Below are 13317 nucleotides of genomic sequence, written 5' to 3' on the forward strand. Positions count from 1 at the left end.
ATTGAACATGTATTCTGATTGGCTACATCATTTAACTGTGGTTAACCCTTTATACAACATCTCCCCCTTTTAAGTAAGACACCTTTCTCTTTTTCCCTTTAGCATTTAACATCAACAAAAAATGCTTTGCGTTATTTTTATTCACATTAATGATACCATTCTTTTTTTGTACCATGACTACTTTAACCAAAACCAAGTCATTTTCTACAGTTTCTCCTCAGCAGCCCATGAGGCAAGACCTTGGGGCTGCTGTCTATTGTATGACAGTCCTGTGAGTGTTCTCCATGGTGTCCATACACTCTGGCCTGGGTGCAAGTCAGGTAGGTAGTGTGCTCTGTGATATTTGTTGTAGAGTCCCTTTTGTTTTCTCTTTCCTTGTGTCTCCTTTCTCCAGAACTGCTTGATCTTGGGCCAGTGTGGAGACATGCTTTGGGCACTTGAGGCAGAGTAGTCCTTAGCTGTCTCCCCATGAGAAGCTATGCTGGAGAATAACCATTCTCCACTGGAGTAGCTCAATGACTGAGTAGAGCTTTAGCATGATCTCCCTCTTTCCACAAACCTTTCACTGTGGCCGCAGCACAATCAGCCTCTCCATTGGCTTGTGGGTATCTTGGGCTGCTGGTTATGTGAGTGAATCCATACTCTCTGGTAAAGTATTTGAAGAGAGTACAGACAGACTGTGGGCCGTTGTCTGACATCAGCAGCTCCAGGGCCCCAGGCTGACCAAAGATGTTCTTCAGAGCCGATATGACTGTGTTGGCTGATGCAACATGAAGATGAACGACTTCAGTGTATTGGGAGAAATAGTCAACCACTACAAGGTAGGTGTTCTTGTCCCAGATGAATATGTCTGTCCCAACACCTTGCCACTGTCTCTCAGGTACAGGAGTTGTCAACAAAGGTTCCCTCTGTGTTGTTCTGTGTTTTGTGCATATGGGACAGTTTCCAACTTTCTGGCTAATGTTAGCTGAAAGCCCTGGCCACCAGACCAACTGATGGGCCCTGACTCGGTACTTGACTATCCCTTGGTAGCCCTGATGGGGGATGTTGAGCATTGCATCTCTTAACAAGCGGGGGATGACAATTCATTGTCCTTTCAGGAGAAGAAGACGTTTTGTCTCTCCTTCCATTAAGGTCCTATACCAGGTGGCAGGTGGGCTTTGTCAGGACAATCATTTCGACAGGATTGGATTAGTGTACTGCAGATGGGGTCTTCTTTCTGCCTCTCTGCAAGCTGCTGCAGTCTAGCTTCAGTAGCTGGGAGAGACTGTCTGATTGAGTCTGCAAAGATTTGGACATCTGCTTCCTGCTCTTCCTCTGCCTAAGTGAGTGTGTGCTCCACTGGCACTCGTGACAGTGTTTCTGCAGTGATGAGCAGTTTTCCGGGCACGTGTACAATGTCATAGGAGAATTTCAACAGTCTCAGTCAGAATCTCAGGATCCGAGAAGGAAGCTCGTCCAGCACCTTAGTACTTAGTAGGAGCAGCAGAGGTTTGTGGTCTGTCTCAATTGTAAACTTCAGGAAAAGCAGGTGCGATTGCAGGCCCTCACATGACCAGGTCACTGCTAGTGTCTCCTTTTCAATCTGAGCATAGTGTTTCTCAGCATCAGACACACCTCTGGAGATGAGCACAACTGGCTTCCAGTCGCTACTCTCTGGCCAATTCTGGATCAGAATGGCCCCAAGACTGTCAGCTGACGCATGCGTTTCTGCAATTGGTGAGTATACAGCGAGGACTCTGGGTGAGCTGAGTTCTGACTTCAGCTACTGAAAAGTCTCTCCTTGTAGTGCTACCCAACACCAATCTGTCCTCTCAGACAGTAGATCTTTTGGAGGTTGTGGGAATGATGCTATGTGAGGCACAAACTTGCCCAGGTAATAAGCCATGCCCATCACTCTTCTGATGTCGGCAACACAGGCTGGCTCTGGCATTTCCAGAAGGGCTTTGACCTTGCTTGGGTCAGGGTTGACTCCCTCAGTGGTGATGCAGTGTCCGAGGAACGTAATTTTGCTTCCGGCAAACTCACATTTGTCCTCACTCCTTGACAGCCCCTCCACATTTGTGTCATCCATAGCTGGAAATGTTCTGGCGCTGCGGAGATCCCAAACAGCAGCCTATTGAAACAGTAGCGACCAAATGGGGTTATGAAGTTGGTCAGGAGAGCGCTGTCTTTGGTCAGGAGAATTTTCCAGAATCCTGATGTGGCATCCAGTTTGGTGAAAACTTTCACTCCTGAGAGCATAGCTAGTGTGTGATCCACAGCTGGTAGTATATGTCTCTCCCGTTTGATTCACTTATTCAGGGGTGTCAGATCTACACACAGCCTGAGTTTCTCCTTTGATCTCGCTTTGGGCACAACCACTAGGCTGGCACACCATGGAGTGGGCTGAGTGATCTTAGATATCACTCCCATTGCTTCCATGCAATCCAGTTCTGCCCTGACTTAATGCCACAGGACTCAATGTGGGGCAGACAGGGCAAATGGTGTGGCCTCTGGCTCCAGTTCACTCTTGTATGGCTCCTTCACCTTCCCAAACCTTTGAACGCCATGGGGTAACTATTTCTGATGTCTTCTCCCACCTGAACTGTGTGCACCCGTTTTACAAGAGTCAAGGCCTCAATGGCTGAAAGTCCCAACAGTGGTTTCATCAGTTCAACCATCACATAGAAACTCCAGTTTTCCTTTGAAGTATCCTCTTACATCTAGGAGCTGCCTGTCCAGACCATACAGGGGTATCCTGGGTGGCCGCAGTGTCCCATGCTTGTCTGTGGAGTAGTGGTGGCTTGGAATAGCTGTAACTCCAGCTCCAGTGTCTAATTTGAACTCTTTTGTCTTTCCATTCAACTCAAGAGTTTCTTTCAACTCACGTTCAAGACTGTCAGTCTCAATAAGCACCTCTCCATGAGAGGCGACATTTTCCGCTCCATGGTCTGCAGAATCTTCTGTGATATCATAGATGTCACCAGCTTATCGACATTTCCAGGCAAAATCTCTTTTTTGTTTGCGCTGGCAACATTCTGCATCTTTGGCGGGGCAATCCATCATCTGGTGATTTGTTGCATTTCCACATTTTCCACAACCCGTGTCTCTGTTTTTATTTTCTGGCTTGACTTGTGAGCTGTATTTTTATCCTTGTGTGCCTCTCTGAGTCTGTTGCCTTGCACTTATTGCATCTAAGTCCTCTGACTGCCTCTCATTTAAGCTGCCACGTAGTATTGGCTGCTGCTTCTTTATTTCCTCACTGTGACGCACTCTGGCTATAGTTTTGAGTAATGTGAGTTCAGGATCTAACTGCAATGACTCAGACAGTTTTGCATCTCTTAGGCCAAGAACAATCCTGTCTGATCAGTTCTCCTGTTAGATCTCCAAATGTACAATGCTCAGCTAGGCTATGGACAGCAGTAATAAATGTACTTTCTCCTGGCTCTTGACTGGTGGGGTCAGTTGCACACTGATAGCTGGAGCTGCTGCTTGTGCTGGCTGGCTCATGATTTCTGTCTTTCACTGAGGTTTTTCTGTTTATTTGCTCATTTACGTTTGTCTGACTCACAGGCTCACATGCCTGTTTCCTGTGCTATTCTCCAACTTATCTTGGGCTGGGCTCACTCTCACTTGTTTTATGGTTGGTCAACTTTTTTTTTTTGCTTCGTTGACACTGCTAGCTTGTTTAGCCTGTTTAACTTACGTTACTCGCTAATTCTGTTCTTCACACAGGAGGACTTGCAGTTGACTTTTTTCGGCTATCTTGTGGAGGTGCATCCTTCTCCTCCCCTCTGGTGACTTCATATCTTTTCTGACACCATGTTATGTTATTATCTAAAATAATGAGGCAGAGACTGAAGTTGTGGTTAGCTAGTTTATGTCTCCTCGGATGGCAATGTAAGACCCGCCCCTACTCTGCCTCTGATTGGCTCTGACCCTAATATTCTTACCTTAACCCTTCTCCTCGTGCCTAAACCTGACTTACTTAACCAAAGAAGGTAACGAGTACTAGTCAATCAGAAGCAGAGTAGGGCGGGTCATTCAGTCACCATCCTTGGAAAAAGAAATTGCTTGTGGTTAACACTTTACTTCCTTTAGAATCAAGACACAGAACTTTCGTATATCTGTTGAGCATGTATTCGGATTTGCTAGAACATTTAACTGTGGTTAACCCTTCATACAACAAAGTCAATAAAATAGTCACCAGTTGGACAAGAGTCTCATAGCATGAAGGGTCCCTCAGTGAGGGCAGTCAGGGAGAAAAAAAGAGATAATAAAGATGATAAAGAGAGTTAAACAGATGTGACATTACAGAGGGCTAGAAGGAATCAGAAGGATTTGGGACATGTGGACCAGTCAACCCAAACCTGAGCTGGCATAAATAAAGGCAGCTTCTTTCTCTCATACTATAATCATAGAGCTTACAAAATACTCCAAGGCATGCTGCTTACGGCCGTCTCCAAGGAGCCCTAATCAAAAGCAAAGATGGAGTGAACGCTGGTGGGGAGGGGGAAGACATAAGGAATGAGTGCACGACTGCACTCATCGCAGTGGTCTCCCCCGGAAAATCAGCCAGAGGTCCACATGGTCTGTATCATGTTATGAGCTCACCAGAGACAAGTCATGACTTCACTGCAACAGAGCCAAGCCTAACACATCATTAATACAGCTCATTGTTCTAAACCAAATACATACAGGAGGTATCCACACATATACTGTACCCTCACACATGGCAGAAAAATCATGAAACAATCACAACAGTCTTGTGAATTATGATGTAAAATTTATTGGGCATAATGGATATACAAATATCATGCATATTTACAGCATATAAAAAGACCAAAAAAACAAAACAAAACAGGTAACCAACACATTTACAACACCCAGAAAAGGGCACTCTTGGCATCATGGGAAAGTGCAAACTCTTCATTGTTTGCTTTGAGATTGAAAAAAGAAAAAAAAAACTGCAATAAAACCACAAACAGGTGGGGGCCCCTAATCATCCAACTGCAATATAATCTACAAGCATTTACACTGTTCTTGAGTTCAAACATAGGCACACACATACAGACACACAAATTGTACACAAAAGACACATTCATAGAAAAACACGAGGTAGTCAAATGGTTAAAAAAAATACAATCAACATCTAGACATATGGATCTGTGCTCTGATTACAGCTGTTCTGAGTTCAGCATTAACTACAAATCATGAAGTGAAAGTCTTTTGCTCCTTCAGCACACTTATTGTAACAGTGCCAATATTGTGTAATACAGCATCATTATTTCATATTGATAACTTATTATCTATACTTATTTCTTCATGGTCAGGATTGGGGAAGTGGTGGAGCTTTTCCCAGCATGCACTGGGCCAAAAGGAGGAATGTTGATACTTGAACAACAACTCTCATGAAACGTATCGTTAGTTTGAGTGAAAGAATATCCCCAAATGAGAAGATTAGATCCAGAACATAATTTGAGGCTCGGTCGCGTAACAGCATGACACGAGGGGCGGAGGGGATAATTACATATGGGAGATGGATTTGCCACAGTCGATAAGAGAAACCGCAAAACTACAGGAATGTCAAAAACCCTTAATCCCACAGTGACCGCTGATTATAGGCTGAGGCACATTTCCACTCTGCAGGACATGGATCTTTCACTAAGTATATTCTATATGCAGTGGGAGAGAGTGCTGTTGTTCACAATAATTGTGCTTGATAACAGCAAAAGTGCACTACATATCAATGCTGTATATGTGGAATTGAGTTTCAAAAGGTTTGGGTTTTGGCAGGGGACACACCTGGCAAGAAGCCCAATAAAACAAACAAGTTCTAATGTTGCTCTAAAACCAAGTGGTTCTAATACAACTCAAAATTTATTTCTCAAGTGTTATTGAAAACAGTTGAGTTTCCAGAAACACAATAACATGATAGCTGGATTTATTCCACCCTCCATTCTAACTGAATACATTTACACTTAATATATATTCCACTTCCATATTCCAAATTTGGCTTAACTGCTATCATCAGTGATTGAGCAAAAATTATTTTAAGGGAGTAAAAATAATTGTTGTGACAACAGAAGGACCAAACAGCATTTAATTTGGGATCTGGGTTTCTGTTATTTGGTGATAACTGAATAAATCACTGATTTCATGTGAAACTACATGTAATTATTTACTAATATCAGGATAAAAATATAGTTTAATACGCATTGTTACAGCTTATCTTCAATGATATGAAGTTTGTATTTAAGATATATATTCAAATATATTAATTTCTGATTCACTTCATATGAAACTATTTGAGTAAACCTATTATTTATACAACATAGTAATCAATCTGCAACAGCAAGAATGAGCCAGTATTGCCAAGTGGGGAATTAAAAAAAAGATCAGATGAAAAAATGATAATATTGTTTAAACAAAACATTATGAGTTGTATTCCATGTATAGAAGAATAAAAACTTGCAAGTAATGCTTTGTTTAAAAACGATTTATATATTGTGTTATTATAATTTCATAACATGTTTTATGACATTCCTTGATAATGAAATATACACATATGTCTAATTTATAAATATGTATAAAATGTTTCTAGATGTGATTTCTTTTTAAATTTAGGTATACATATCTATTTTTCAAATTTTGTCAGGAAAATGTTTACTTTTGACTTTTTTTAGTCAGTAAAACAGACTCAACATGTGATTCTTTTAACAATGTGCTGAATAATTTTGTATATATTTCATTTTCATCAGTGAAAGTGTCGTAAAAACATGCCTGAGACTTTTATGAATAAACCAAATAAATCCCCCACAAACGTGTGTTATGAGCACATCCACAATTCACAGTACTTACACACATAGAAGACAATAAATTTCTCTTGGTAAATATATTCCAAAATATAATTTTATACACAAATATATATATTTATACTCTGTTCCCTCTGTAGAAAGCTTTATACATGTTTACATAAGAAAAGAATTTAAAAAATCAAAAGCTTTGAGATAATATACATTCTGTTTTTCTTGTTACTCCTTACTGGAGACACGGTTAAATTGTTACAGGGAAACCTCCCTCTGCAATTCAAAGGCCCCAGTTTGTCCCACACACAGTCTGACAAAAAGAAAACACATACAGGTTAAAGGAAGGCACTACAGCAAACATTCATATTATTCTGAGACGGTGGGGTAGTCGTGGTGTTGCAGTTTGAGGAACACATTGGCAAAACATGAAATTATATGTCCATAATGATGACCTTCAGCTACAGCTTATTCTTTCTAATCAACACATTGTCAGTGCCAAGATTTATACAAAAATAGCTGGGATAAGAAAATCCATATCCATATATATTTGGCTTTATAATGTAATAAAAGTACTCCTCCTCTGGCTCTATCTGATAACAGGACAACTGACTGAATGTGTAAAGTATAGCTGAAATGATTATTCCATCAGTTGATTAGTCAATTAATAGAAAATGATTATGATTTTCATAATTTCCAGACATTTTATAAACTAAATGATTAACTGATTGACCAAAAAAGTAATCAACAGCTTAATCAATAATGAAAATTATGTTGAGTAGCAGCCCTATTGTAAAAGGACAAATACGTGACAATGATTTGAGGGTCATGTCCTTAACTTATACCATATGTTGATCCTGTCATTCAACATTGTGGTTCAAATTTTATCACTTTTAAAGTACACAATAGTATTAACTTGCAAATGTTAATCCTGTCTAATCCAGACAACAGAATCCAACAGCATTTGCACACACTCTGCATCATAATATTTTTGAGTATTTACAATATTTACAAAAAATATACATGTTTTAAAAAAGAATAATTTGACATTTTGGGAAATAAACTCATTCACTTCCTTTCCAAGAGTGAGATAAATAGATTGATACCACTCTCATGTCTGTGTGTTGAGTACAGAGCTGGAGTCAAAAGGATTAGCCTAGCTTAGCATAAAGCACTTAGCACTGGAAGCAGGAGGAAACAGCTAGCTTGGCTATGTCCAATGCTTCTAAAGCTTGCTAATTAACATGTTAAATTGTGTCTGTTTAACCCGTGCATAGACAGAAATGTAAAACAATTTGTGTTTTTATTCTTTAAAATGTTGAACCATTCCTCTGAAAGCAGTTTCCAGCCTTTATGCTAAGCTAGGCTATTCCCCTCTTGCATCCAGTTCAGACATGTGAGTGGTATCAATCTTCTTGTCGAACTCTTAAATAAGTATATTTTCCAAAATGTTGAACTATTCATAAATGAAAACTGTTCATATAGTAAAAAGGAACCCATAATGCCCCTGTGAAGTTGAAAATTGAGACTCAGACCTTAGCTTAGACCTAGATCTACTGAAATGCATCACTATAGCTACGGTATAGACAGCACATGTGAAATATGTTTTACCATACTGTGTGTACAAATCTATATTGAGGGCAGATTGACTGAAATTAGTACATTATACAATGTGGCTTTTTATCAGCATGTCTTTCACATTTTTCTTTCACATTTTTGGCATTTACTCTTCTGAATACATTCAATACCTACACTGTTTCTTATCTTTTTAAAGTCATTATCTCACTGTGTGTGAAGATGATGACTTCCTTTCATACTGCACTTTTGTCCGAATGTTAATAGTGGTTGTTTTGCTCCTTTGCCACCTCCAGGGTTGCGTGTCATAAAGTAATGTGCTACAGTCCAGCCATAAACATCTCACTTACTAATACTGACATCACTGCTATTGCTTTTCCTTGCTGTTAGAGTACACCTGCTTGTTACAAACAGCCTAAATCAAACCTTTTAAGGTCAAAACAAAAGGCTGTATGGTGGAAAAAAAGCAGCATTTGGATTGTAGAGAAATGTCTGGTATAAACTCACATTTGTTTGTTGTAGTTTTAGTAAGATACTAGATATGAGGTGAGGCTGCCAAGCTGAGTCTCACTACTACTGCAGACCAATAACACCAGGTCAGCACATTAGTCGGCACACGCTTGAAGTGGCACAAAAGGAATTTACACAAGAACTAAAGGTGTTATTGTGTGTTTTCTTCTTTTTTTTATAAATCACACTTCTTTCCTTCCTATTGCATCCCCAAAATAAGTCCTTTCATCGAAGGAAACTAGAGTCCACAAACCGGTCCCTGTGAACCGTCCGGGCCCTTCCTGTGCCATGGCTGGGCTGCGTGTCCCGCTGGGGTGCCCTGGGCTATGCCGTGCTGCTGCTGGAGCAGGGTGTGCTTTGTGTGCTGCCGATACTGTGGGCTGCACTGCTGTTCTCTGAGGCGGGCTGAGACCTCTGGACCTGCTGTGTGCCAGCTGTCTCACCTAGACATAGAGCAGGAGAGAGAGTGGGGGAGGAAGGGATGAAGGGATTGGACCAAAAAATACAAAAAAAAAAAAAATTATAAGTTCGAAAAAGCCTGAGGTCAGCAAGAACATGACAAATCGTTTAGTTAAAGCGACAAAGTGAACTCCTCTAAGACTCCGGAGCTTCCTTTGTTCATCTGTACTCTTACATATTGAAAGAAAAAATGCACTGTGTAATCTCCTACAGTTTACTATGACTGTCCCTGCTTGACATAACCTTTATACTGTACAGCCGTTAAAATACACTTCATGATTCTAGTGTTTTGTGTACAGCCTTGGGTAGACAAGTTCATTCTTACTCAAGCAGAAGTAAAAAAAGATAATTTTTTCAGTGCAAGTAAGAAGGAACAACTCTGGATTTCATCTGCCCTAACTTTGACCATCTTCAAGCATGATCTGCCACAGATTCACAAAGTGTTTTGAACTACTATGATCCAAAAAATGTCACCTCAAAAAGCCCAGACAGAACCAGTCACATCCTATCTGACAGATGATATTTTGAACAGAGAGAAATGAAAAGGTTTCCCGTTAGTAGAGTTCATTTCTTATGTTATCTGGAATCAATTAGCTTGGCTTTAGCAGATAAAGCAGAACAAACACAAGAACAAACACAAGACAGGACCTTCTGACTACATCACAGACCACTGACTGGTTTATTGTTCTATGTCTAAAGCCGGGCTCAGACTACAGGAGTTTTGGGCCGATTTATCCCCGATTCACCCCTCCCAACAATCGGAGGAAAAAATCTGGTCTGGGACCTTGGTCAGTAGGTATTATCTGGTAATATGAAGGGTTTACAGATCCAATCTGTATCTCATTGGGGCCATCCCGATAATTTCAAACATGTTTGATATTTAGGATTTAAAATCTAGATGATTAAGTCACTACTTTCTGAGAGGGACCACAATAGCAATGAGATAGACAAGTCTGAAAGGAGACGGAGGTGAATGAGAGGACTTTTGAAATGGCGACAGTGAAGAAACAACGACAAGCTGTTGTGTTGGACGGCTGAGATGGAGGAAAGGCTTGTCGATATGTGGCAAGAACACGACTGCCTATATAACATGTCTTCCAAGACATATCATAACCGTACGGACAAAGAGTAGAGCTTTAATAAAGCAAGTTGTTGCACCATGTAAGTCTCCATTTTGTTTACATCTGCTTCCCTGTGAGATCACATGAGGTGGTGCATTGCTCCTTCTAGCACAATAATCTTAATAATATCCTGTAGTGTGATGTGCCATTATTTTTGAAATCTTGTAGTGTGTGCATGTTTGAAATTAGAGAGAAGAACATCTGTGAAGTTTCTCCTTATGTGCATGATGCAAAATGGGTTAGGATTTTGAAACTCCTGTCGTCAGAGCCCGGCTTAAATAAGCATCTCATTTTGTAGACTCTTGGGATCCAACACTTAAAATGAAGGGGCAAATGAAAGTGCTTACATTGTTTACAAAAAACGTCTCTGTCAGACAATGAACAGCTTTTGACATAAAGCCAAGTCTGTGTTTAATTTGAGATTCTGGCACAATCATTACTGCAGTCTGCTCCATGGTTGCTTCCTCGCTATAATACACCCAGAGAACTAAAGAGCAACACAAGAAAACATTCATTGTCTGACAAAAATTATTCTATCTATAGTTTGTGCTACAAGTTCTGTGTCTTTGTTTATGTGTAAGTGCTTGCATATATGACAGGCATATGTGTCCAAAGGCCATCTTGCATCCCACTCCCTCTTTAGGGCCCCTTACTTCTGCTAATGTTTACCAGAGCAGAGCTGCCAGAAGTCTTTCCCTCACAGGACCATGAGCTCTACAAAACAAAGGGACTTGGATTCACCTAATCTGTCTGAGGAAATATAAATTCCCAAGTCCAATATTATCTTTCTAGATAGGAGAGATAGAGGCCACTTTTATGTCACAGAAACATACTGTGTATGAAAACTCTGTATCCAGTTGTTGCAGTAGATGTCTGACTCAGGGACAGTTTGCCTTAAAGGCACACTCTACCAATTTTATATATAGAGCATGTAACAGAAAACCTGCTTTACAAACTGGGGGTGTGTAGTTAGAACATTTACTCAACAGTTTTAGAGTCTAACAGAACATGGTATATAAGAAAGAAAGAAAGAAAGAAAGAAAGAAAGAAAGAAAGAAAGAAAAAGAAAGGTTTGGATTCTAGAGCAGATCTGTAAAAATTCTCCTCATGTTTGTGCTGTTGTCAACCTGTTTTCACAATTAGTTCAGATTTTTCATTCTTCTATTGGTTCAGCAGTTGAGCTGAGGTGGAGAGCAGATCTCTTGGCAGAGGTGACTGCAGCCCTGGCAGAATGCAGACTTACTGTATGTGCCAAGATAATGAGCAAAATGTCAAATAATATATTGTGGAGGTGCCTTTTACAGCATTAATACTTCTAATTCCCTTATAGGGAATTCAACTGTAATGGATACAAAAAAAATACAATTCCACTGAGCATATGTCATTCAAAAAGGGGAAAAGTTTCTCTCTTGAGAGGCCAGGAACATCGTCCTCAGACCCTGAGGGGAAAGGCGCAGCTCTATTTTCATGTTTCACCACTCTGGTTTAAAATACACTTATATTTTTGGAGGTTGTTTTGGGGGATCTACATTCTTGGGGTTTACATGGAGCCGCCAATATTGCCATGTAAGGTCATTTCAGACGAGATGGCATAACACATCCATCTATCCATCTATACAAAGGCCTATTTTAATAACATCACAGGATCATACCCCTTTAAATACACCAAAGTCTTGGCCATGTGATTTTTTTTTCATAACTAGTATCCCTACACCTGCTCTCTGTATATGCTTGCATTTGATGATTAATATCTTGGGAAAGCCAGACAATTACAAGGCATGTGTGCCTTTGTTGGTCATTCTAGGAAACTCATAAAGCATAAATAAAGTGGCTGTCTCAAGAGGAGCCAATGCCAATATTGTGATAAAGATAAGGGCACTAAAATCTGACAGCTGATCTTTCCTGCTAGAAGAAATTCTGTTCAGTAAACAGTCATAAATGTGACTGAGCATGGCTTAAGTTTTTAACAGTTTGTCACCGTTCTGACAAGTGTCCGTATCGCTGCTGCATTTAACTATGAGGGAGGATGATTTACGAATCCAGCCCTCCAACACTCTCCAACTCCAAACTGTAAACTTAAACACTCACATTGTTATATTTTCTGAGAGCCCTGACTTCTAAACTCAAACATCCTGACCCTGTGTATGAAAGAAGTCCATGGAGAACACATCAGCCACGGGGCAACGGGTCAATGGTATGGCGGGACACCAGTCAAACAGTCAGGCCAAGGAGAACAGGGCAGCTCTATGCAGCGCTGAACTCAGTGGACTGCTGGGAGCGCACATCCTCTCAGGGGTCAGCTGGGGTCAGCAGGCTGGGGACTGATGGGGAAGGTCTTGGCATCTAATGGACAGATTGTGTGTCTTTTCCTGTGAGCGCCCGCTAAACCCAACAAGGGGAATTTCCAACTCGTCTCCAGCCATTGTACTGAGAATATTTGCTGACCACTCCGCAGCCCCCCCAAAACATTCAAAGGCAGGAAAGAGGAGAGCTCTTGCTGCTGACCAACAGGATATATTTACAGTAGAGGAGTCAATATGTTATTGTGAACTGGCCTCTGTCCGCAGCAGGATGTTTGGCAATCCCAGCGGCACATTTCTGGCACTGAGACGCTTGCACATTCCTTTGCATCTTATCTTTTCATTAATGTAGAGAGGTGAGCCGGGGGCCGTGGAGCAGCAGGTAAAGGACCTACCTGTGTGCGAGTAGATAAACCACAGGGCTCCGGTCAACAGAGCCCCAATCACAAAGGCTGCGAAGGCGATCCCCACCACTGTCGGAGTGTCTAGCACGTACATTGTGCCTGGAAAACAAAGCAGCACACAGTTCATACTGGATAACATGACATACAACACAAATGCTAC

The 13317-nt window shown here is 40.9% G+C and overlaps 1 protein-coding gene across 1 annotated transcript in view; it reads right to left on the bottom strand.

Annotated features, from left to right (window-relative positions):
• Window positions 1-4748: 4748 nt before the first annotated feature.
• Window positions 4749-13317, bottom strand: part of tgfbr3 (transforming growth factor, beta receptor III) — a 72237-nt gene continuing 63668 nt past the window's right edge. The window contains exons 16-17 of the mRNA XM_067597875.1: window positions 13149-13256; window positions 4749-9316 (exon numbers count right to left, since the gene is read on the bottom strand). Coding sequence (XP_067453976.1) covers window positions 9198-9316; window positions 13149-13256 — 227 coding nt within the window. The 3' untranslated portion in view covers window positions 4749-9197. The remainder of the gene's footprint in view (window positions 9317-13148; window positions 13257-13317) is intronic.

Source organism: Thunnus thynnus, chromosome 8 (genome assembly GCF_963924715.1).
Source record: "Thunnus thynnus chromosome 8, fThuThy2.1, whole genome shotgun sequence".
Classification (NCBI taxonomy): domain Eukaryota; kingdom Metazoa; phylum Chordata; class Actinopteri; order Scombriformes; family Scombridae; genus Thunnus; species Thunnus thynnus.